The 26,537-nt window shown below is 42.7% G+C and overlaps 1 protein-coding gene across 20 annotated transcripts in view; it reads right to left on the bottom strand.

Moving 5' to 3' along the window:
• CELF4 (CUGBP Elav-like family member 4) overlaps positions 1 to 26,537 on the bottom strand; it is a 697,696-nt gene that overhangs the window by 6,806 nt on the left and 664,353 nt on the right. For all 20 annotated transcript variants that reach the window (XR_013943234.1, XR_013943235.1, XM_080573161.1 and 17 more), the window contains exon 12: positions 18,702 to 18,868. Coding sequence is in view for 18 of the 20 variants with exons in the window: in XM_080573161.1 (XP_080429287.1) it covers positions 18,741 to 18,868 (128 nt within the window). In the remaining 2 variants the exon portion in view is untranslated. The remainder of the gene's footprint in view (positions 1 to 18,701; positions 18,869 to 26,537) is intronic.

Below are 26,537 nucleotides of genomic sequence, written 5' to 3'. Positions count from 1 at the left end.
CCGGCCAAACTCATCTATTTAAGAAGAGCAATTCAGTTTGCTGGGAAGAGGTATAAGCTTTGGGTATTGCTGAAGTAAATTTGTGAGTAAAAGTATTAAGGTTATGAAGACAAGTATATACAGCCTAGTTCAGAAGTGATGCCTTGGAGATAAAGAGGAAGCTTACTTCCTTAGCACTTGGGGCCTGTGCACAAAAACAGATTAGGCAAAATCTCTTTGCTACAGGTAACACTGACCAGGAACTTGCTCTGCTAGAGCAAACCATAGCCAAATGCACCTGGTAAATGCCAATATTTCTCCAAATCAGCTTCTTCTTTGAAACATCTAAGTGAAGCCTGAGACCATTCTCTTTGAACATCGAATGGAGATAATGGCTGAAAGCCCTATTAGGCTTCAAGATGCAATATCTCCATCTGAGCAAATCACTCCAGGCTGGGTTTAGTGGAGAGAAACAGGGCTTGCTGTCCCCATTTCATCCCAAAGGACCCCTTCTGATCAGACTGTGAATCATGGCCAAACAGGGCCTATGTTATAATGAGGACCTTCAGTGACTAGATTTGATGGAGGCAGTTACACTGTAAGTCTGTAAAATGAGAGGAAGTGAATCTCAGCCAAAGCCTCAGTTGGAGCAAACATGACTTTAGTCATGTCCTTGCAACCCTCCCAACTCTACCGTCACCACAGTAGTCCTATCCTACAAACACCACTGTCACAGGAAAGCTTTGAATAGCAGCTTCTGACCAAACCCTAGGGATCTCTCTGTATTGTGGGAGACATTCAATGCCTGTGTTTAAGCTGGAGCAAGATTTCCTTCCAGTTTGGGTTTATCCAACCTAGACACAAGCACTCAGGTTAAGAATCTATTTTCTCTAAACTCTGAAAAGACCACGGAGGTGAGGAGGAACAATGACTCTGCTTAGCTAAGGTGTCAATGGGCCTTGAAAGTGTCTTTCTTACTCTCCAAAGACTACAAAGGAGATCTAGATGAACTCGGTAAGCCAGTTAGGCCAAGTAAGCAATGCGTGGAAAGCTCCTTGTGTCTGCTTTCTTTCACATGAGTGGTAACCCCAGAAGAGGACTGAGACATTTAATGGCAATCTGCTCATATCTTCCATCCCTACTTAACTACAACACACAGTCTTGCTAAAGATCAACAATATCCCTTGCATCTGATTTTAATTTTTCAGCTATTCCTACCTATTTTGTTTTCTCCACACAGGGCTACACCATTGCTGAGACCTGATAGCCACAAACCTATGGAGATAGGCTAGGCCTTACTGCCAAGACTGCTAGATCATTTTTGGAGTGCTTTTTTTGCTGGTGCAAACTGCCCCGGTGTCAATGGGAGATAGATCACTACTCTTGCTAGTGAATATTTCTGTGACAAAGTCCAGCTTTTATACGGAGAAGGATTTGCGTCCAGCAGTACAACAATCTGTTGTACAGTCCAAAAGACTTTAAGAAGTAAGGATGTACAGACGATCTTTAAAACTGTGCAGCTCCTGTGCTCTGTGACATTCACTGTATAGTCTAGAGTTGCTAGGCTTGTGCAGCACCCTGCACACACCTCTCAGGGCATCTGCCTGCTGTCAGGGTATGAATGTATCTGCTCAGCTTGCAAGTACAACCAACAACACATGCAACATTGCTCTGTGTCTTCACAGGAGCACAAAATTGGTCCAACACTGCCTCTATCATGCTGCACTGCCAGGTTAGTGTTCTACTCCTTCTGCTCCATACATATTCTGCCTTCTATTTCTCATTATTTGCACTGTGTCCCTCTCCCTACGCCTTTCTAGCCAAGCCTCCATGGATCTTCTTCTCCATCCCTTTTTCTGTACTGGCTTGGAGACATGGAACCTCTCCCTGAAGGAACTCAAAAGCCCTCACTTCTCCCAGCACCAAAGCGACAACCTCCTGTGCTCACACCGAAGTCTCTGATCATGGCTGAACATTGCCCACCCCATATGTAGGTTTCTTCGCATTTATGCAGTATCCATTAGCCTCTCTTTGCACACCCATCCAAAACTGCAGTCAGGATCCTGTCCCTCTGGCTGTTGGAGCCTGTGCCCGAGAGTAATTCTAGCAAGGTGGTGCAGATATTTTTCCTACAGGTGACAGATCTTTATAGCTGTTGCCTATGAGGCTGATCAATATTATTTAAATTCCAACCTGTGTTTTTCTCCCTCGCTTTTCTTCTTGTTTCTATAGCAATTTCTCTCTCTGTTTAATGCCTCTGCACCAACTTTCTCCCAGTGCTGGATGGCTCTGCCTCCCCTCTGTCTCAGCCCTCCTCCTCACCATGCCCAGACACCAACCTGCACAGATCTCCCCTTCTCCGGCCCCTGCCCGAACTGCCCAGCGGAGGTGGAGGAAGGAGGCACGGCTCTCCAAAACTGGCTCCATCCCTGCAACAACCACTGCTAATAAGGCTGTCGTGGGGAGTCCGAGATGAGGAGCCCAAATGTCTTAGAGTAGGGAGGGCAGTGTGGCGAAGAACTTTGCATCCATGCTGGGATTAAATGAAGCCTGATCATTTATCCTAGAAATCAATGCATTTACCTGGGCTCTTGGGGTGCTATTTTTAGGAGAAAAAAAAAAAAAAGAAAAGAAAAAAAAAGAATGTTTTTGTCAGATGCTTCAGTTCTAACATCTGAAGGTTAAAAAGGAGACAGATAGCATATATGAATCTATATATACATGAATATGCACACATACATATCATACATATGTATACGTACAGAGGTACTATATATACATACATATCAACAGACACAATTACACATACACAGACAGAGAAGCTAATGTGATCTAACAGGGAGATGGGAGTCCAGCATTTCAAATGCTAATGTTTTCTGTTTTCTTTCTTTCTTTTTTTTTTTTTAAGATGCTTGATGTCCCTGCCTCATTTTTCCCATTTATAAATTAAAGGTGACGATAAAAATTAGCTTTTAAATTGTAATGCCCTTCTTTCAAATAATTGTATGACTTACTTGCTGTGCAGTGTTGTTACTAGGATTGTTCTCATTTAACTATGTTACATTAAGAGCTGGTTGAAAAATGACAATTATTTTCCAGGGGAAAATTGTCATTATTTTGGCTTTCTTTCCTGTGAATATTTTAGTTAAAAAAAACAAAACAAAACTGGGGTGGGGGAGGCGGCTAGTGGAAGAGATTAATTTTTGTCTTTTTTTAATCAATCTGAAAACCAGTCCATTTTTAACAGAAATTTAGTGTTTTGAATGCCAACATTTTTAATCAAGACAGTTTTGTGTTTTTTTTTTTGTGCTGCTGGCATTTCTTTTTTTAATCTACTAGAATGAAAATTTGCTGCGGAAACATCCAGTTTGGTCAAAATGTCACTTTTTGGTCACCCCCTCCTCCCCCAACCAGTTTGATGAAAAAATGTCAAGCAGCAATAGCTGTGTCACCTCTGATTTATCTATTTTTCTAGAGCCATTAGTCTCAAGCAGCGGATGAAAAAGCACTGCAACGGAGCGGCCGCTCCTCGGGAAGCCAGCCCGGTCGGTCAGAAAATGTCACTGGTTCCCCACGCGGTGTTGCTTTTTCCTGCCCTGTCCCTGAGTGGTGGTAGGAGAGGTGGGCACAGCATGATGAGGATCTCAGGGGGACACCCCAAAGGAGATGTGGAGGCGTGGGGAGGGAAAGAGAGTGGGGCTGGGGTGGGATGGAGCAGGAACGCAGTGGTGGGGAGCCCTGGTCACAGTCCTGGTCACCCTCCTCATCAATGCCTGGAATTTATTTGCTCATGCAAACATTGCCATAGATCCTGTTCCTCTCTCAGCTGTGTTTTACCAACCAAGAGCTTCGCAGACAAAGACCAGTGCAATAAACTCAGGCCATTTCGGGAAGCAGGGCAGTAGCCGTGGTAAAAGTCAAACGTATGTCATGTGGCTACTCTTCTGGCAAAGCCTGTAGCCTCTTCCACTTCTGCTGGCCATCTCAGCAGGGCCCATGCCCTGAGGAGTATGTGTCCTGCCTCATACTGGGCAATCACCCCTCCATTTGCTGCTGGTGAACATTAGGTGGGAGAGGAAATTAAGCTGTGTGGAAGCTACCTTTCTGCACATAATGAAAGGTTCTTTATTACAAGGGGGCCTCAAGGAGTTTGCTATCTCCTGAGCATTGTACCAACAGTTTAATTAAAAAAATGTACATGGTTGAGAACCAAGTCTAATTGGGAAGCTGTGAGCGAGCCTCTGTGCCCTGTCTCTGCTGGTTCTGCTTTTCTCTCTCCATAGATTGACAAGAGCTTATCAAAATGCCGATGGACCCAATGCCTCACTCTCCCTTTCTTGCTGCTGAGGGTTAGGTAGGGAAGCAACGCTCACACCCCCTTTTCCTTTCTTCCCACCAGACAACAGCACCTCCTGGGATGATCTCAAGAGCCCTAACCAAGCTCAGCCCCTGGATCTCAGCAGGCAGGGTTACCCTGATAGTAACCTCCAGGCAGGTTGCCTGATACACCCTACCTGGGGCTTGAGTGAGACACAATAAGTCACAGCTGCCAGCCAGCCTGGGGATGAGGAATTTTATCTGTAACTCCTCACCAGGAGCAGGATGCAGTTGCTGCAGGGTGCTCATGTGGCATTGTGGCCAGGAAATGAGGAGACCCCCAGCTCTCCTCCCAGCTGAAGCCCCTGGCACAGGTCCCCAATGTGGGGTGGCAGGGACACCTTGTGCCCCACGGTCATGCAAGACTGCTTGAGGGCAGCAAACACCCACGTGCATTCAGAGGCAGCCCCAGCCCTGCAAGGCAGGACTTGTACCCTACAGCACATCCCATGCAGCCTCAGCCCTCATGGGTCCGCTTCCCCGGGACCATTCCCTGGGACTGAGACTTTACCCATCTTCTGCCAAGTCTTCTCAGCACCTCTCCTAGCCTCTGACTCCCTCCAAATCAGAATGCAGCCAGGAACACATACTCCCAGCTTGCAACACTCAATTACTCCTTCTGATATTTTATTTTTTTTGCCTGCAGCTTCAAATTACCTTCAAGGTGCACAGTGCAATTAGCTAAAAATATTTCCTGCTTCGTTTTAATTGCACTAAAACTCTAATGCACCTCCAGCGAGGAGCAGTAAGGTGGAAATTGGTGCCCCAAATATTTCAAATTGATTAAAGCCCAGGATGACTCAATAAGCTTACATAGTTCTATTAATTATTAAATGTTATTAATTTTTTGTTAAAAAAAACCTTCCTGAAGCCACATTCTATAAGATGTTTCTGAAAAAGGCTACTTTCACTAAGGAGATAACTTTAAGTTTGAGAAAGATAGAACAGGAATCCCTCCATATAGTTGGATCAGTTTGCATCTGAAGAATTCACAGCTCTTGGCAAATTTTAGTATCTCAGAATTTGATTCTGAAAACACTTATGTATGTGACTGATGTATGTGACTTACGTATGTGACTCATTTCACCGCTTTAGCTGAGGTATTTATATGGTTCTAATTCAGAGCTGGATCACGTTTTTGTTCAAAGCCTTTCTTGGTTGAAAATGCAGGTGATCAGTCAAACTCTATGATTGCTAAGAAAATAATCAAAACTTTTTCTCTGAGAATTTAGAAAAAATCCAAAGCAAAACAACTTTTTTTGAAAGCAGTGAGAAGCAGCGTGCTGATTTCTTCATTCCTATTTCCTATGGTGGCTGGTTCAATGTACTTTGAAAAGTTATTGAAAATAAACTCCAAATTCCACTTGCATTCAGTGAAGAGTGTGATCAGTTTCAGCCCTTTGGGTTTCCGATTCACTGTCACCTCAGACAGCCCATGCTAAAGATGCCTGTCCCCTTGTGCCTGCAGCTGCTGTGCTGGCCGGGATTGCTACCACCCCTGAGCTCAGAGAGCTGAACCACAAGGCCGGACCCCTTTAGCTCTGCCCCTGTGCATGGGATCGCTCCATTCAACCCATTTTATTTAGAATCAACCTGTGTGTCTTAAATGGCTCAAACAGGAGGTCATTTCTGGTCTAGCTGACTTTAAACATGCCAGGAGGCTACTGCACGAGACATTTAGCTGGCAGGAGCAAGGTGAGGGGGGGAGACACTGCGCAGCTGGAGGTGGAAACCTCTCCAGCTTATCTTGCTGCAGCTGGAGGCTTAAGTGTGGCTATGACCATGAGCCGTAGAGGGATGTCCAATGCCCTAGCCTTGCATCCTAGCTGGGTAATTTCATTACCTAATGTTAATATTAACGGTCTCATTGGTTTGGTATTTAGAAAAATACTGTAGTCATCTGAGGTCCTGAAATTTTGTCTATGGGCCTCAGAAGAACTGCAGAAAGGATTAATGCTTACTTTTTATTTCTAAGACTATAGTCTATATATCTCTTTTTTTATTGTTATTTTTTTATTTTTTTAATTTACATTTTTACTGCCAATGTGACAAAGACATTGTGAAAGGCGACCACAAATGGACTTTGGCAGTGAGAGCTTTCATTAGGCAATATATTTAGGGAGGGATGCAAGCTGTTCTCAGGTCTCTTCCTTCTTCCATTTCTCAGCTCTCAAATGCACTTGTTAGCTTCGGTAGCAACTGAGGCTTGTGTGTTATGTGGATGTGCTTGGGAGGAACAAAGCTGAGACCAATGAGCTCATTTTACATGGGCCATCATGATGTCACATGAGTAGGATTTCTGCGCTGCAATGAATTCAACAAATTTCTCACCGATCTCATAAAGATGACAGCCTTGTGTTAACCTAATCTTTATGCTCCTCCAGTGCCCAAGGGCTGGGGATCTACCTGAGTGAGGACTGGTGGTGGGGTAGCGTGGGATGGTGTGCATGTCTCACCCACCTCCATGGGTGTGGGTGCTAGTGAATGTGGGGTCTACGACAAATGTCAGAAAGACAATTCCATCTCTTCAACCCTCTCTCCCTCTCCCATACTCTACAGGGCAGGAACAACCTCTGACCAGCTCTGGAACAGCTCATGTCTGCAATTGATTCCCAGACAATTTTGAGGGAAATTGAAGGTGCTCAGCCTCTTGCCAAAGGGCACATTGAGAAGATGAGTCTCTGAAAAAAGAACCCATCCCCTTGCTGCTGGTCCGTTCACTTGCTTGCTCTGAAGCAGGGCTCCAGGAAGGCAGGTACTGGCTCCTCCTTCCCCATGGGAATACAGGAGACAGATTAAAGAGAAGGGAAAAAAAATCATTTCACAGCTAGTCTGCCCCGAACAAGAAAAGGTTCCTGACACCAACAAACTAATCAACGCTGAAAGCTTATGAGGTCAAGGTTTCCCTTCTCCTCCATTATTCTTTTGATTTTTTCTGACTGGCTGGGACTTGAGCACTGCCCTGGCAAGTCTATAAATATAAAAGCCTTTCTTGCCGTCCTCTGGAGCACACCAAAGACCATTTGAATACCTGTGGGGAGAAGTTAAAACTAAACCAAACAAATACAACTTGCAAAAAACAGCTTGTCCAGCCAATCTTCAAGTGCTGACCATAAATTGCTGTGAGTCAGGCCCAAGAAGCCTGTCTCTGCTCAACGGGAAATGGGAATGGCAGCTCTCTCTCCCAAGAGCAGACCCTCTGGATTCAGTGTTTCATGTGAAGATGTATGGCCAGGAATGCTAATGCCAAGCAACTCACTGAGCTGGCAGTGGGGTGTGAGCTGTGCCTTAAGGAGGCAGCCTGGGACCATCAGGGCTGTTCTCTGAACATGGGGGCTGCTGTGAGCTCCTCAGGGCCTGTGCATCCTGCCCTGTGCTCCATGAAATGCTGCTGAGTCTGCTGGGCTGGCCGTCCTGGTCACAGCTGGTTGGAGCTTCCCTGACCCAACAACCAAGAAGATCTCAGCCTTTGCAGAGTCATTTCCGCTGGCACCTACAGAGTGTAAAACACTCCAGAATCCAAATGAGGAGCATGTACAAACCCCCTTCCTATGTTGAAGAGATGACAGACAATCTAGGAGTATCTACATGCTCAGACTGGTGCTGAGGATCTCTTTCTGAAGGCTCTTCCCGTGCTCTCTGCACTGCAGCACAGGGAATTTAGCAGCCTTTTATTGGCAAAGGAAAGGATGCTTCCTCCACGTTGCCTGTCCCTGGACTCTCTGTGCTCCTTTGGTGCGTACACTTGCTCTGCAAGAGACTCTGTTTGGCAGAAAAGGGGAAAAGAAAAATGTCCTGTTCCCTACCAAGGCCTGAGAATCAGGAATCATAGCTGCAGCGCAAGCTTCTCTGATGGATTCTACCTCAGTGAAATGAAATTAAGATTTCAGCAAACAAGCCCCAATTCCGTGGTACCAGTAGAACAAATGACATCTGATAATTGCTAACTCCTTTTGCTTATTCTTTGCTCTGTTCACCCCATCAGTCTCTCCAGATTATATTTTCAGCTGAGTTTAATGAACGCCATTTATTAAACTAACACCAGGGTTCTGCTCTGGCCTCAGACAGATGTGCCTGCTAATATGAATCATTTTGTTCAATTGGATTATTCTGATGAAGAGCGGATCCCCGCCACTCTGCGGAGCACAAACAAATGGGGAACAGCTCGCTTCCAGTTGTGACCAGCCGCTCGCGTTCATTAGGAGGCAGCTCCAGGCTCTGCAGGCAGCTTGGCAGGGTGGTGTCCCTACTGTTCCCATCAGCTGGTGCTTCTGCTCCTCTCCATATCCCCCTGACGTACAGAGAGAGCCCAGATCTTAGTGTGGCCTGAGCATCCTTGACAGGATGTATCACCACAACCTTTCCTGTGTCTACCCGCTGCATGGGCAACAGGATTCACCTTCTCCTTTTTCACAATGTATGATCTTTACCTGAACACACACTAACCCCCCCCAAACATGTATTCTTCTCTGCCTAGTGTGCAACACCTGACCTCTTCTCCATTGACACCTGAGAAAATGTAGACTGCTTATTTCCTATTGATCCTTCTTTACTCTGATCTTCTCCAGTTTTTTGGGCAAAAGGACAGGGATGGTATGCTTTTAAAGGCTTAAGGTAGTGTATGAGTCAGAGAAAAGGGATAAAACCCTTCTGAAATCTCCCAGACAGAAGTTTCCTCAGTTTATGGCTTGGGATTTTAGTGTTGAAAATTTTGGGTCAATCTCTGTAAAATGTTGTGTTCAGGCACCAGGCATCCATCTATCTGTCTATCTCAATACAAATCCTACCTTCTGTGAACCATAAAACTCCTAGCAGAGTGACATTACCACTTCTCACATCGACAGAACATACTGAGCACACATAACTTGGGGAAAAATTACAGAGGCACTGAGAAAGATCAGAAGAGAAAAGCAGAAGATTTCTACTCCCTGACTGTAAGTGGCCAAATCCCACAACAGATCTTTACTTGGCACAAATCATTATTGTTCCATTAAATCTTTTTTTTTTTTTTTTTCCCCAGCTGAAGGAAGGCCCAACATTTCCAGAGCTACCTTTGATCCTCAGTGCAACTCATTCTACACTGTTTCTGAAGGAAGAAATTGCTTTCATTTTAATCCTACATAACACCCAGAACTTACTTCCAGGAATCTCTGATGAGTGCCACAAGCCAGACTGTCAGAAAGTGGGGCTTTTCTGAAAGAGAAAAGGCCCCACAGCCAACCATGGTGCCAATCCATGTGCCATTGCTAACAGTCCTTGAGCAAGCTTCTCAACAAAGCCATCTGCTGAGGATTTCATGCCTGCATTCAGGTTTAAGTTTAGGAATGCTTCTCCAGGAGCGCAGTACTCCATTACTTCTGATCAGGATCTGTGCACCTGTCTCTAAATTGCATTACACTGGTATTAGTGGGGAACAGGAAAAAGACCTGTATGAATTCCTGGTGGGATTTTGTTTAACACGTTTTATTTTTTACTGAGTAATGCACTTGTAAGCTGAGAAGAAGACAGAAAACCCTCAAATACAACCCCTCCCCTCTTCTGAATGCAACAAATCTCTGAAGAACTAACATGTAAGATCCCAGTTTCCTAGAGCAGTTGTACTGCCTGCCTGGCTCCCCTTCGCAGCACCCTGTCTACAGTGGTGGAGCAATGTGTGCTGTGCAAGGAGAACGCACAGAGGGAAATAAAGAGCATGGAGTGCATTCACTTGTCATATGTCACAGGAGACGGGATGCCACATCTGCCAATGACTGGAGATGTCTCCTCAAGAGGGGAGGAAAAAAGCCAATCTTATCCAGCAAAGACAAATCTGAAACCTGTGGGTTTCATGATGTTCACACTGGGCTCAGAAACTGGCCCAGTGGCTTCCCAGTCCTTAGATATCAAGGCAAGGAAAACCTATTTTCTTTTTGCAAAATCTGCTGTTTAGGGTTTGTATTTACAATCTGCTTTGTATTACAGCACTCTATCATGGCAACCAGGGTCCTGGTGCACAGCTCACCCAAATCATCCAAAAGGTGTCTGCTGGCTTCAAGGACTGGGCCTCACACAGCCAGAAGTCTCAAAGGCAGCCATCTCCTTGCTATGAGGATTTTAAAGAGCTGCTCCAGGCTTGAAAATAGTATATTTCCCAGACTTGAAGTGAAAGTTGCTTTTCAATTCAAGGAGGAAAGACTGTTCCAGCTCCGTTTCATTGCTGGGAGAAAGCATGAGGCAGCTGGGAAACACAGACAGTCATGCTGAATGAGCAATCACCCATCTCGGCATGGGACGGGTACTTCAGACAGAGCAGCTGCTGGATGTGTCTTGCACAGGAAAAAGGGGAGATTTGAAGAGGCAGGGAGGGAGAACATCTCTACCACTAATGGGAGAAATCTTTTTTCTAAAGAGAATCACTTGAGTGTGCAACCACAGCTTTCATGGGATGGCAAGAGAATTTCTCTTGTAAATCATTGTCATAAAATGGGGTTTTTAAAATAAGCCACAGGGATGTGTTTGGAGGCATGTTCATTCCTTAGGCTCTCTGCTCTAAAAGCACCAGAGCAGACAGGAGAGTGACACTGCATCTCCCTCCAGAACTGCAAGTGATTTAAATAGTTCTGCCAGGAGACGGTTTACAGTTAAATAGGCTATAGTATGCCTGGATCCTTGGCTGCCACACGTCGGTGTCACTCCAAGGACTTCAGAGAAGCAGGTGCCTGAGAGCTTCACCTGATCATGGCTGTGGTTAGTACCTTTCTGGAAAGAGCATTGAGTTTTCATTCACTGCACTTCTTGGTTGGGAAACCCTTTCAAAAGGGTTGGATGAAGTTCAGATAAGTGGAAAAATGACCAATTTGAAATAAAACCTGTCTTTTCTCTAATTACAGTAACAGGGCAGGATGAAAGACACCTGAGAAACAGTGTTTGCACTGTAAGCCTTCAATTCTCTGCTGCAGCTGAATCAAACACTTCCGAGACCAGAGTTCTGATATTCACTTGTATCTGGCCAAAGTTACTGCACCCATGAATTATTCAAATATGCAATTATTGCATTTGATATATCACTGGATATAACTGTGGGAATGAGAAACAGTGTTCTAGTGCAGCTGATTGTATATGCCTTCCAAACCATAAGGACATCAATTTAAGGTGCTCACATTGATGGAGCACTCTGCAACCCCTTATTAAGATTCTTGCCAGCTCCTGTAGCAGTATTCCCCTGCAGAGTAAATTTCATGGAGATTTTTAGCCTCCCTTTCCTTTATACCTACCATGTAAGTGCCAAACACTACCCCATACAGCTTCAATTCATGGTTCTGCAGTAGCTCTGAAAGGTCAGTAGCAAAAAGATCAGATCATTTTCAGCCTACCGATCAATGCTACACAAGTGACCTGAGTCCTGTGAACCATGTGTTGGAGCTGACTTGTAACTTTGACTTTATCAGGAGTTTCCAGTTTCTCACATTAACCTTCTCTGATAGTTTACTTTTCCTTAGGGCTGGAGTGCTGTGCCCTGCCTTCAGCCTGTACCATCCATACTGCCTTTATCTGGACAAAGAAGCATCTTCACAATGCTGATGTTTTCTTTCAGTTAAGCTCACCAAAGGCAGACCTATTAGTCTTCATGCTTATGAAGCACAGGGACATCTAAGAAGAACATCTCTTGCCTGAAGTCCTAGACCTTATGGTCTCTTACGTTGAGGTTTGAATGACTTGCCCTTTGCTCTCTCCCTAGGTACTTGTGTTTGCGAACTGACAACACGCTTCTTTCCTGTCCACTCATTAGCAGGTACTGCTCTCCCCAGTGCCCTAGTATCAAAATAATTTGCTGGTGTGTCCCTTATTTTAAGACCCTGTAGGAAAATGACCATGCTTGTTTTTAAATGTCATCCTGAATTTTTCAATGACTCTCTCATCCTGGGTCTTTCCCCCCTCTTATTCTCTTTATACCTATTCTGTCAAAGTTTGCTGCTGCTGGAGCAGATATTTTGGCTATGTTTTTGCCATCCTGTGTTTTTCCATCTCTGGCTCTTGTTTCAAATCATTGCTCCTTAAAACATCTACTCTTTTGCATAAATTTTCCAGTTTTTCTTCAAGTTGCAGTCCCGTGTGTACCGGCCCAGCAAATCTTTGTGCTGGCTGAACCTAATGAAAAAGTTTCTTCAGAGCCTACTGCCTTATGGTGACTGCAGCTGCCATTAACTGAAGGAATTAGCATGGGGAGGCTCTAAATCTGCCCTACCCAGCTGGTGGGCATGATGTGGTCCATACGAGATGCTGTAGTAATCTTGTTGCTCAAGGGGCTGCATATAGCATCCCTTCCCACTCCCAGTCAATGCTGGGGCTTTGGGGTTTTCCTGTTGGAAGCCCTCAAATGTGGCACAACCATACCAAGGTCCTGGCCTTTCCACAGCAGGGACAGCTCAGCAGGCTGCTTGCTGCCTGTGTCATTGGGAGAAGTTCTCAAAAGCCTCAGGAAGTTTACTTTAGAGCATCAGGACAAACTGTATCACAGTGGGATGAGAACTGGGAGGTTGCTTTCATATCTATTATTTAATTTTGAAATAATTGCATTATCTAACATTCAAAAAAAAAATGGGGACATGGGTTTTAATGAAGAATTCATGCTCTGAACTGAAGGCAAGTGTTATGGTATTGCATTGTGCTGCTCTATCACTCCCATGACAAACAGTGCGGATCCGTTAGTGACCTACATGGACTCATTTAGATGCAAACACAGCAATACTCCTGAAAAGCTGCCCTGCTTTGAGGAAGAACAAGTTCCAAATATTGCTGAATGGAATTCAGTCTCAGAGTAGTAATTACTGATTGTAATTTTGCAGTAAATGCAGTAATTAATTATTGTCGTTTTCCATCAGTGCATTATATTGTGTGCCAATCTTAGAATAACTACAATAATTAGCAAATGGGATTTTGCATGCTCTGGTATTGAAACTGTGGTTTATAGAACAGACATGAGAATTTTACCATAATAAAGTTATTAGCAATTTAAATGGGCAGACAGGTTAAAAATGAAAAGTAACCTGAAAAGTAAAAGGTTTTCTTGTCGGTTTTGCAAACACCTTAAACAGTTTTGTTTCAGACTCCCCCAGTTACATTCACTTCCATTCTCTCACATACGCACCCAACAGTGTGAAGTTTGGGTTACAAACACACTGTGAGGGACGTTTAATTTAATCACATTTGTCAGTGGAAATTAAGAGGAAAAGTAATCCAAAGAAAAAAATTGGCTGAGCTGATGTTTTTCCAGTACCTAAACAGACTTTCCCAAATGAAGCTGTGCTGATTTCATTCCCACTTTATTCACTTATATTAAAGCTTGTGCTAGAGTACTGTTTTGATGTAATTATGCTAGTGCAAATTTCCATAATGTAAGCAAGTCCTAAATGATCTAAATGATGACTAAAGGAGGGAAATGACAATAATCTGTGCAGGAGGAAGAGGAATTGGTTAGCATGATTGTAGGAGGCATAACTACAAGAAATGGGATTAGGTCCTGATAAAGGATATTTAGTCTGAATCTCAAGATGAAGAGCCTAGCAGGCAACAGTGAGATCAATGCAGCTGCAGAACAGCCTCTCACTGGAGGTTATACAAGCATATCTGAGAGGGATAAGCAACCCAAAATTCAGTAAAAAGTACACTTCCATTTGACTTTGCATTGAAGCTATCTGAAATGACAAAAGGAGAAAGCCATAAATGTTCCATTTACGTTTTACATTATTTTTTTTGTCATGAGTGGAATGATTGGAATTTTGCTTCTTTGTTTGATTTTTGGCTGCTAATGTCTGATTACTTTAAAATGAGTTTTTTTGGTTTTGTTCTTTCTCTTATCAAAGAACAGAAAATTCAAAATGCAAAGTTTACCTATTTGGTTTAATAGCATATATATGCCAATGGAAAAAATGGCATTTCCTATGGGAAAAAAAACACCACATCACCTATTCCAGCCAGCTGCAGAAACAAGCATCTCACATGTTCTACAATAAGCCACACATCAGTACATGTTCAGAAAGCTGTGAGGGAGGATCTGAACATCTTTTATTTTGTATTCAAACTTTGGCCTACGTTATTTCCTCTGGAATTTTGGAGAAGCAGGTTGCCTGGACAATGCATTCTTTTAATGATTTGACACTACTCTTCTTACGAGAGCAGCTTATAAAAAAATCTTACTGATGACCGTTTTTTTTTTTTTCTTTTTTTTTCTCTCTTCTGCCTCATTTGCACCTCTCTCAGTTTGTCTCACTCACACTCACTTTGTATCACTCAGTTTCACAACAGTCAGTGCTCCAGGTTAGATCCATCCAAACATCTCTCCATCTTTAGCTTTAAATAAAACTTCAACAGCAGTGTACCTGAGGTGGAAAATTTGCTAACAACCAGTGACTGAAACAGAGCCACAGAAGGGGAATGGACAGGATTTTCACTGTTCTTATGTGCAACTGCAATTTAGACATACTGCAGGGTACCTAAGGGCTCTTGGGAATGGCCACCCAAGTGAGCTGTGGGTTTCAGTATTTTTATTTCTTCATTATTTCATGCATTTGCTATCTGAAAGACACACGAAGTGCCTCTGAATCTTTGCTTTCTGATCCTAAGGGGGGAATTATAATATAATATACTGATTTTGGCAGAGTTGCCTCAAATGATCCTCTTTCTTTTGCTTTCTGCTCCCCCAACCCCATTCTTACATATATATATATATATTATTTTTTCCCCTGCTATAACCACCTCTTTAATTATAAAGAAAAAAGAGAACAGAGGTGGCCATTTTGGAAATGTTTTGCTATCTGAATTCTTCAGGGCTTTGCTTGAAGCAGCTTGTGGGCTTATCTGCCACATCACAGAGACCCTTTCAGTATTTGACAGCAACTTTAGAGCACTTGCAAGGAAGACAAAAGACTTCAAATCACTGTGGCCTAGACTGCTTGTGTCCCAAAAGGGAGATTTATAAGTTAAAAAAAAAACAAAAAAGTGCATGTATAATTAAAATGGAGCTAATATCTTTCTTTCTTGGTTGAGAAAAAACACTCTGATGGATTACATCAAACTGGGTGCTGCCTGAGTTTTTTGTTGGCAGCTTCTTATTTTTGGAAAGGAGTTCGTTAAAACAAAGCTTTTTCTTAGAAAATCCTCAGTGAAAAAGTTTCTTGAGCATACTCTTGAAGCACATGAGTAATTGCCCTGATGTCAATATGGTTGTTCACATGCTTCAGATTGGAACTAAGGACTTTGAAGAGCTGTGACCAAAGTAAAAGAAGATAAAAAACATACAGGAGTTATTGTGTTTCTTCCAGTTAAGGGAGCTACCTGTTTTCTAGCCTTGCAGTAGATATCTGTGCCCATGGACTCAGCTGGCTTGTACCCTAGTGGTTTTAGGAAACTTATTGTTGCATTAATGCTACTGTCTACTGAGGAGGTGTGTCAAGAGACTCCCAGTGATATTTGGTGGCTGACTGTAGGCTGCACATGAAACCAGCCATGGGGTACAATAACACTGTGCTGAGCCAAGGACAACTGACCCACCTCTAAATAGGGCTAATTACTGAGGGGTTAGCCCTGTGCCCTGACTGGAAACTGCTTTGTATTGGGCCATCATGACTAAAAATCCTGTGTTTGCTTCTGGGGTGCCGGTATGGATGCCTCCTAGCACTGGAAAGCAAGTAAGCTAAAGAGAGATCTGTATCTAAGCCCTTCTGAACTTTTGACTACCCATGCCTGTCACTAAATGTCCTCTTCAGTCTGACCTGACAACCTCCCATGCTAAATCAGAACCTTCCTTGGGATACATACACTCCTTCAGTGCCCTCCAGGGCCACATACACTTGACTAATCCCTTTTGTTAGATACAAAAAACAAAAACAAAAACAAAAATGAACACCACAACCCCAACCAAAACCACAAAAACCCCCAAGCGAAATTTTCTTCCTGGATAACTCCCTCCTGCTACAAGACAGGTACCTCTTCAGCTCCTTCAATAGGTTCATCAAGGGGGGAGTCTAAAAGAGAATAAGGACCTTTGAGCTGCATTTACTACATTTTGACAGGGACTCTCTGTACCTCTGATAGAGGCAGAGGATGTAAGTAGTCTGGTGGTAACAACTGAAATGATTTGGCTGGAGCATTAAAAACAAAGTAAAAGCCTGGAAAGCTAAAGGACTTTCTAAATATAGACAACTACTCAAGATTTTTCTCATGCTTTGGATAAGCAGATTAAAAAAAAATGCTCTAGGAGAGAGATTTGAAATTTTATTGCCATCTTACCAGCTGATTCCTTTTTGTATGATTTATTGGGAAAACAAACAAACAACAAAAAACAAACAAACAATAAAAAAAACAAACCAATAAATCCTAGTCCTATTACTGAGAGATTTTTTGGGCGGAAACAAGCTAAGACCTCAAAGTCAGCCTGGTTATGAAAAGCTAGACCTGGAGCACTTCATGCTGATCCATGATACGGAAAACACCACAAACTCTTACCTATGGATCTTCAACAACACTGGAGTATACAGCCTTGCACTTTCTTGCACAACCATAAGAAACAAGCATATCCTCAGTGTTCACAGTTACGCTACAATATAAAGCTATTTCTTGGTGCCAAACAACTAGGGAGATACATGTGTTCCTTCATCCCTTTGCAGGTGCTACTGAAAATCTCCCCCGAAAAGACAGTCCCTGCTTTAACAAAATAGCATCATGCATGCATCTCCCGCTCTCTCCCAACGCTTCTGAGCAAAACCTGCAGTAAAAAAGCCAGTGTGATGAAGCAAAAAGCATTTCAATATGGAAGCATATTTTGGTTTCAAGCTTCCAAGAAGCCTTGTCAAAAGCAAGGAAAAGAAAAGAGGTATGTGAAGAGGAAATTGCATTGAAAATTATCTTCGTATAGTCACATATAAAGGATATTCTGGACTATGGAAGTTGTATCTTGAGTCATTGTTGCCAGAGAGGTACTAAAAGCCCCTTTGAAATTAGCACATGCACCTAATACATTTATTGGAAGTTTTCTTAGTCTGCTCCATGTTTTGTTCAGTGCAGAACCTCTTTCAAAGACATTTTAATCCCATTCCTTAATTCTCAATAGAAAGGATACTGCTCTGAAGACCACAGTAAGGTATTTTCAAAGATACTAGAAATACCAGTGGAAAATTGGATCAGTTCATAGTTCTTTGGGAGGGCTGAAGATGGGGACTTTCTGCCTGAACTGTAAGTGTGTCAAAAAGGCCTGAATTAAAATCACTAAATCTTAGATGTTATGGTCATAATGGCCTAGAAAGCTTACCTAACCCATCTCTCTGTCACTAATTTAGGAATGTAAAATGCTCGTTGCAGCTTAGGGTGACCCCAAGTGCTGGGTTTGTTGGGGAATCTCTGGTATGGAATGGCTGTAACAGCAGAGAGACTTGCCATCTCTGCAGCAAACACGTACATTTTATATATTTAATTTCTCAAAGAATTATCTAATGGAAAGGCCAGTCAGCAGTGGAAAATGTTTCCATTTTTGGAAACATCTCCATTTTTGTTATTGCTAATAGGCTGAAATTCCAATGAAACAAGCTGCTGCTTCTGATATTTTTGACACTGTTACATGTTTTCGAAGTTTCCTGGTAGTATCAAGCTGTCTCCTTTCCAACAACACAAAGCACGTGAGTCTAACATTGAGACCCTCATTCGGATACGTCTAGGTCCTCACTCAAGCAGAGCTTCCTTGGCTTTGTTTGGGTTTTATCTATACACAGAAGTTAACAGCAACTGAACAAGATGACAGCATGGATCCTCCTATTAATTTCTTGGGTTTGGGAACAAAGAAATTAGGTGTTATTTAGTTGTCACGGAGACATATTTACATATAGTTATTATGCTGGGATGAAATTGGATACAGACTATACCGCATGAAGAATGAAGAATGCTTTGAAACATTTGCAACACAGAGCTATTGAGACAGACACTGTCCCAGTCCAGTCACCTGGGATTAATCTGCAGCCCAGTCCCATCGCTTAATTGCTGATTTTCTTCAGCCACCAGAAACGCTGTCTTTGGCCGAGCAAGGGGAATCAGGACAGCTGCTGCCTCCCCTCTAGTGACCAGGAAGACTTTGGAGAGATGCAGGATGCTACTGGGGTGGGGAACCCTCGTTAAGCATCCTTCCGTCTCTCTTTCTAATGAGGCACAAACAGTTCCTGGTTTATGTGTGGGTGTGTGTCTGTGTGGTGTGGCTCTAGCCAGAGGCCTAAGTGGAAAAGGCAGAAGCCAGAGAGTTGCAGAGCTGAATCTTTTTGAGGGTCTACAGCACAAAGGAGAGGCTACAACCACAGCTGACACCCCCTTCCCCATGCAGTTACCTGTGCTAGTGCTTTGTATCCAGTGTTTCCCATAACCCTTCAGTAGGGACGATTAGCATCCTTTGGCCTCTTCAGCTGCACCTTCAGCCTCTTCATGCCAATCTGGAAGCCATTCATGGCCTGGATGGCAGCTTGGGCACTGGCAGGATTGTCAAAACTCACAAAACCTGTCAAAACATGAGGCAAGGCAGAGGGCTTAATGAGCCGAAGGGAGCCAAGGCATGTACATGCAACGACCACTGAGAATGAACATGGGGAAGGGGGTGAGGGTGGCAGGAGGGAGGGAGTGAGCAGGTAGGAGGGTGGGCTGGAAAGTGAGGAGAGGATGGTTGCCAATGGGGGACGGAGGGTAGGAGGGGTTGTTACAGATTGGTGTCCCAGGACGCTGTGCCTGGTCTGAGTGCCAGTTCAGACACGAGACTATGTGAAGCATGGGGATCCAAAGGCTGGTGCCACAGTACCAGCACATGGAAGATTTGGGTCACCCTAGAGCAGATGTGATGCATGGTCTCAAGGCACTTGTTCTCTGTCTTGTTCTTTTTTCCTCCACTGTGACTGAGTAACATCTCTTTCTAGACCCTCCTTCACTCCCCAACATAACCTTTCCTTGCCTTCCAATATTCAAAATGAGGGGAACCTCATATACCTACTGCTACCTCCTTATTATGGCAATATAAGCAAAATGTGAATTTAATAAGCTCTCCATTATGGTATTCATTGGCACGAATAGTTTGATTGTTGGCCACTTAAGAATATGAGGAGCTTTATTAACTGGCAATTACTGCAGACCTTTACTTTATGTTGATGCTGCAGTTGAGAAATATGAACACTAGTGCTTTCCTAACATGGTTTCTGTAAGTAGTTTCATACCTTGCCAGCACACCATCTAATCAGCCATGGACTCCATCCAGCAGCAGAAGCACCCATAGTGATTGAATAATGTACCTACAGGCCACCCATTCTTTGTCTCAGTGGAAGAGGATCAGAAGAGGCAAAATAGATCAGAATCAAGCTAGATGCAGTGCATCTGACTCATTCAGCTTTGACGAAGGTTTTTATTTATTTATTTATTTTCTTATGTTAGCTCCAGGAGGAGACCTCATTTGCACATACCATACCTGACTTCAGCTAGAGTGACCAGGAGACTGAGATATGACTGAGACAGGGAGCCATCACATTGTACAAGAATTTCCTGTGCTACTTTTGCCAGAAATGTCCCTGTGTGCCAAAAATATTTCTGATCAAAAACTCTAGGTAAGTCTAGCCTGGACAAGCCTGCAGTCCAGACAAAGCCATCTGTTTTCCCACCCCTGCAAAGCTTTGGCAGCACAAACCAGCCCCAGGAACCCAGTGTCTCTCAACAGACAGGCTGAAATGAAGAGACAGCTTTAGAGCCCCTCAAAAAAGATAATGCTGAGCATTTGCTGCCAGGTATACACCTGCTCCTGACAACAGCACCGGGCATGGTTTACAGCCTTGGGCTGTTCCGTGACTGCATTCAGCAGCACGTCCTCTCTGGTCTAGTTCCTCCTCGAAAGCAAGGCTCGAACATGACAGAGGGTGGCTTTTGTTTGGAAAAGACTTGCACACACACGAATACACAAATATACAGAAACACACCACCTCATTCTTGCATAAAAGCTGTACTCCCTGCCTTTGGCTAATAACAAAGGTTTATGAGAGGTCATCTAGCCTATGATCTCAGCCTCAAAGTGAGACAACAGGTTTATTAAGTGTGGCAGATGTGTTTTTTAGAGGGAGGCCCATGAAATAAATAGGCATCCCTCCTCATCCTCCCCTCTTGAAGCTGAGGCTCCAAATAACTGACTTTCCACACAGATATCCTGCCAGCCACCTGGATGAGGAGGAACCAACACTGCAGCTCTAAAGGTGTGAGCAGAAGTGTTGCTCAAACGTTATGGCAGTCATCAATCTCTGAACAGAAAACTAGAGAGTTGTGGTGAGTAATGAGCTGAAGTATTATTAAATGGCAGTGGATCTGCATTTGCAATCACCTCTTAGCCAGTAAGCACCTGGTAATGTTCCCAGTTTACATTTCACTAGTTGAATAATCTATCATTCAACAAGGCCCTGTGATTTGATCTCAGCAAAGGAATAAACTAAGCACTTCCTGATTTCACCTGAGTTGATTCAGCCTTTAAATACTGCTGGAAGCTCCCTTGGAAATACTTTACTTGATCTTCAACTTGAAATTTGCTGTCTAGCTACCTCAGGTCCTTGAATATAACTGCAGTGAAAGACAGTTCTTTTTAAAATCACCTCTGGACTGCTAATACTGCCATCCAAGACCCATCAGCTCTAACAGTAAACTAAAACTGTGCCAGGGAAGTTCAGAGAAAGTGAAGCCCAATCATGTATCCCACTGAATTTTTAGAAAGGTTCTTGACATAGTTTGGCTTATGCCTAACTCCAAACAATTCCTGGGCGCAGTGTGATTATTAGCACAGAACAGAAGCTGTTTTCAGTAGTTAGCTTGGAGGTTGCCATAATATTCTGGAAAGTAACAGGATTTAATAGTTGGGGTGTGGGCCATCCTGTGCCAGCTGGCACCAGTGCTCGAGAAAAGTGCCAGGTACATTTACTTTACTAATATAGACACAGCTACCAAATATCAAAGCTGAGTTGGCTGCAGCTGCACAATTGCTTATATCATGTTGTTGGAGAACCTTGCCTGTGAACTTTGATTTCTACTCTTGTGACTGGTCCTGTTGCAATGTACCTCCTACTGGCTGAACACGTACATTTAGAGTGTGTCTACACATGCATCCATTTGTGAGGAAATCACCTTGGGATCCTAAAAGAATCAATGGAGGTCTAGCCAATACAGTCAGTGGAATGTAGAATGAAATTTGTCTTTTTTTGGGGGGGGGGGGGAGGGCGGATGGGGGAGACAGCTAGCTGTGTCCAAATGAATCACACTGTAAATCCCACTGGTTGTTTAGCTGCTGTTCTGCAGCTGGGACTCACATCTCAAGGTAAGAATGTGTTAACTGGCTAGTGCCTATATGGGTCATTCCTCAAAGTGGTGTTAATTGCTGAATCAAAATCCTTATGTATACAAGCTCCACCAGAAATACTGCCAAGTGTGATAGAAATCTACTATTTTTCTACTTTTGCCAAGGCGAGACCTTTAATTGGGTGGGAAGTCCTGGTACTGGGATGTTGATACAGTTGGACCCCTGCAAAAACCCTGCCGTTAGATAAGCTCACAAAGCCACTACAGTTTTTACAATCATTTTGCTTTTAAGATAGAATTCTAAGGCCATTTCCTCATTCTGTGCAGAGCTGTAAATAATACAGCATTTTAACAAATGGGACTAATAAGAGAGATCAGAAGTGCATTTGCTCACTGTATTTCATTTAGACCAGATAATGGAGCTGGGAGTTGTACTTTGATGCTATTGGTATATCAGTTGCCCACAGATCTGGACCGGATTTGGATTATTTATTTTATTCTCCTTAGTTGTACTGATATCCACTGCTGTAATATAAGAAATCTCTACTGCCTAGCTGCTGAGGGTGGAGGGGCTGTGTTGGGTGGGCAGTGGAGAGAGAAGGAGGAGGGCAAATGCCAATAATTGCACATTTTCCATGTAAGCACATCCTAGGGACAGAGCAGCTAATGCCTCTACCTTCACTTGACTGTTTCAGTTTCAGGGGGCTTGATATGCACAGAAGTTGTTGATGCATTCAGCTCTCCCCCTTCCTGTTATTTATGTGGAGTTGTATTTCATGTTGTTGAAGATATCTGGATGGATTCCAAAAAGAAGAAATGCTATGGCTTATCCTGAGAGCTGAGATTTCACAATGATAAGGGATAAGCAGATAAGCAAGCTATGCTAACAATATATTCCTTTCTCTTTGCAGATCAAATATCTACTGATAGATTATATGGCATTTTATTTTTGTTACGTGCACTATCGACAGTTAACCAGCTTTGTTACTCTTCTGGTGCTATGCCAGATTTAAACATGTATGACTAAGGACAGAATGAGTGTACCTGGAAAATTGCTTACATGCTTGCTTTCTGAATAGCTTTAATGCTTGAGTTCATAACTACAGGGCTCAAAGAATGGTGCTTGCACTTCCATTGCTCAAGAAGCTATCTGTGTTTTGAACACTACCTCTGCATTGTCATCTACACTCTTGAAGGACAAAAGAGAAAGGGAGAGGTTAAAAAACTCAAAGCTGTTTCTGTGCATCGGTTAATTAATAATCAGAGAAATATATGTCCTGGTCTAAGATGGTTGGTAGGAGGACGGGATTTTGTGATAAATCTTTTTTTTTTTTTTTTCCCAGGGATTATGTAAAAAGGCTGCTCTAATAAATGATTTATCAAAGCAGCAAAGAATCAAGAAATGTGCTGGGATTGCAGCTCAGGGCATCTAATCTTCCTGAGTCTGCACAGCAACTTCCAGGAAGGTACTGACGCTGGAGTCCATGGCTTCTCCTGTCCTGCTCTTTCCCTACATAACTTTTTCTACAAGTGGAAACAGGGGTAACGTCCTGAAGGGAGCTTTAGTTTAAATCCTCATTTCTTCCACAGGAAATCTTGGTAGTGCGGCTTGCTGAAGGAGCTTCATGCCTTCCTCATGACACTAGCACGATCACCATTGCCTTTATGTAGCTGATATTACTCACAGGTGGATTTTATATTTTAATAGGCTGAGATGATAAAGAAGGGAATTTGCAATCTATCTCAGAGGGCGTTTGAAGACTGTTTTGCAACTGTAAACTTTTCATTCACAGTGAGTAGTGTCTCTGCATGGCCATGAATTAGTTTGTGCACTAAGTACAGGCCTGAATGAGCACATCGTTAGGTTCCCATGGATCCCTAATTGGCCTTTGTGAGTTTTCTGTTTCTCTTTGCATGCTGCAAGGAGAATTAGCAGTTAATGTGCAAAACAGGCTTTTGATGATCTGCTACCAGGATGGAATAGCATGCTGCCTCTCTTCAGCAGAAACCTTTCTCTGGATGCAGCCCAAAGCTTGGTAACTACACTGAGCATCCCCAAGACTAGAAGTCAAGACCATGGTCAGTGACAGGTCCAGATGCAAACTTTTGATCCAGGCTGCGGAACTGAGGGCAGACAGTCCTATAGCAGGTCCACTTATATAAGTAGGCTGGTCTCAGGCAGTGAAAAGGAAAATAGGAACCTCAAAGAAAAAAATATTTAACTTGTCCTAAAACTAAGAAGAGTTATGGATATATGGAAGAGCTATGGGTATATATGCCATGTGCGTGCTGCACAGAACTAGTATCTCAGTGATGCACTTCACAAGAGATTGCAATGGAAATATAGACATTGGTGCTTATTGTTTTTTTTTGGCCAAAGGTGCACTGTTCTGGTTCTGGCTGTCAGTCTATTTCTCTGACTGCCAAGAGGGATCTTTCATAGCACGTCTTGTTGCTTCAGTTAAGAATGTCACTAGCTAAAGAAAGGATCTCATTCTTCTGAACTCTTCCGCCTTGTCATTCAACCCGTTTCTCAACAAAGAAAAATAAGAATAAGAAAAGAGGAAATAGAGAAATAAAAAAAAGAGGAAAATACTATGGTCTGCAGGATCTGCCTCAGCCTGTGGAAGGCAAATTCCCATGAAGTGAAAGAGAAGAAACATGGTGCACATAGGCAGGGTACCAGTGCAGAAGTCCATGCCCCTTGCTTCTCTTGCACCCAAAGTGTTGCTACCCAAAAGATAGGAGGGGGCCTGGACCAGACTCTTAAGATGGAGGAAGCTGCAGAAAACACTGGAAATTGGTTAGACCAATGGTCCTGATCTTTTCCTTCTCCCAAACACTCGTGTTAGTAGTTAAGGAATTGCATATTAATATAATTGGCTATTAATGGCATTGTCCCATCAGAGCTTGGGTTCCTCGCTTTTGTTACTAACCAGTGAAGGGGTGGTTCTAGAAATGGCAAGGAGGCATTTTCTGGTGGGAAAGCAACTACAAGGTGCTCAAATCATTGGGGCCTTCTCTGGGGAAAGGGTGTCGGGGAGGAGATCCCACCCCTCTCTCCCCACCGGGAGCTGACCTGATACCCTGCAGTTCCTCGCTACCTCAGTACATTTCATTTCTAAGACTGTTCAGTTTCTCTTTTCCCATGTTTATTAGTCTTATCAGAGAATGGAGGCTTTCCTTTAATTGCCTTGCAAGGTCTTTACCTTGCTATGTTCTTTACACAATGTACTAGCTGCTGTCTTGCATTTTTTTTAGTGCTGTAAAGAATTTCAGGATACAATCTGTATGTAAGTGGCTTTATAATGTATGTGTGTATTGGAAGGTATTGTATTGCAAGGTGATTTATGGGTACTGGAATACTCAATAAAGGAGTATGTCTGCAGATCAAGGGCATAGTACTTCAGCTCTTTTCCAGTGTCTAATAGTGTTGGATGACTTTTTGGAATATTTAACCTTCCACTGATGTTTAATCATGTCCAAGTGAGATCCGTCTATCCAGTTATCCAATCCATCCATCCATCCATCCATCCATCCATCCATCCATCCACGCATTTTGTAATGTATGAACAGCTATTAACTGATGACTATGCTAAACAACTACTATTAAATATTTCAAATCTGTGGGATAATTGGAACCCCAGAATATTCAAAGAATTGGCTAAGAAATTTGCTGAAGCGTTTATGTTCATTTTAGATATTTATGGAATATTAAAAAAGCTTCAAAGTGCTCCAGAAAAAAATCTATTCTTAATTTCCAAGGATGTAAACCAGATGACCGGGTAAACTTAGTTAATCTTTCATAAGCCTAAGTAAAACTATGAAAATATTGATATGAGATAATATGATAAAAAACTAAATGGTGTACAATTAATACTAATCAGCATGGTTTCATGGAAAATAGAATCTATCAAATGAATCTGATTTCATGAAATTGCAAGTTTGGTTAATAAAGTAAGTTTTCATAGAGTTTACTTAAACCCTTCTAGAGAATTTGACAGAGATTTTTTTTACAGAAAAGGAAAGCAGCCCATATTAAACTTCTAAAAAACTGGATAACTGATACACCACCAGAAAAACTGTAAATTGTGACTTATAATATTGAGGAGTTCTTAGTAGGCTCCTCCAGGAGCATGCTGAAATCTCTGTGCTATTCAGTTTCTCTAAAACTACCTGGAAGATATCTAAAGTAATTACTGGTAAAATTTCCCAGTCATACCAGAAATGGTAAATAATGACAGAAGTAAGTCAGGCTGACCTGGGTCACTGTGTAGGCTGGATTCAGTCAGAGAGTGCTCATTTTAACCCAACAAAATGCAAAATTAAGTATCCATGGGAAAAAAGCAGGTGGATAGCTCATAAAAAGAAGAATTCTACAATAGAAAACAGTGCTTATAACAAGAACATAAGTATCTTGTTAAAAGCCAAATACATGAGCTCTCAGGATTACACTGAAATACTTATAGGGCTTGGTACATTCTGTGGATAAGCCAGTCTCTGGGGAATATCCTCTAGAAATAGTGAGGTGATGCTACCTATAAATATGGTTCATGAAAGTTCCATATTGGAATTCTACATTTAGTTCAGGTGATCTCTCTAAAAAAAAAAAAAAAGAGTCTAAGAATTATGCAGAACTGCAAGAATAATTCTAGGTCTGAAAAAGTAACAAGAGTTGCCACAGTTTATTGAAGAGAAGGTTAAACAGTATTCCAGTCATAGTCTATAAATAATTTCTAATAGAATGTTTTGTTTTGTATTTTTTTTTTTATATATACAGAAAAAAAACAGCTTGATGATTTCCACTGGATGGAAGCAGACGTTTGACAAATTTAAAATGGAAATAAGACACTGAGTCT

This window comes from Anser brachyrhynchus, assembly GCF_964034855.1.
Source record: "Anser brachyrhynchus genome assembly, chromosome: Z".
Classification (NCBI taxonomy): domain Eukaryota; kingdom Metazoa; phylum Chordata; class Aves; order Anseriformes; family Anatidae; genus Anser; species Anser brachyrhynchus.
The sequence above is the reverse complement of the archived record's forward strand: the minus strand, read 5'-3'. Positions and strand labels throughout refer to the sequence as shown.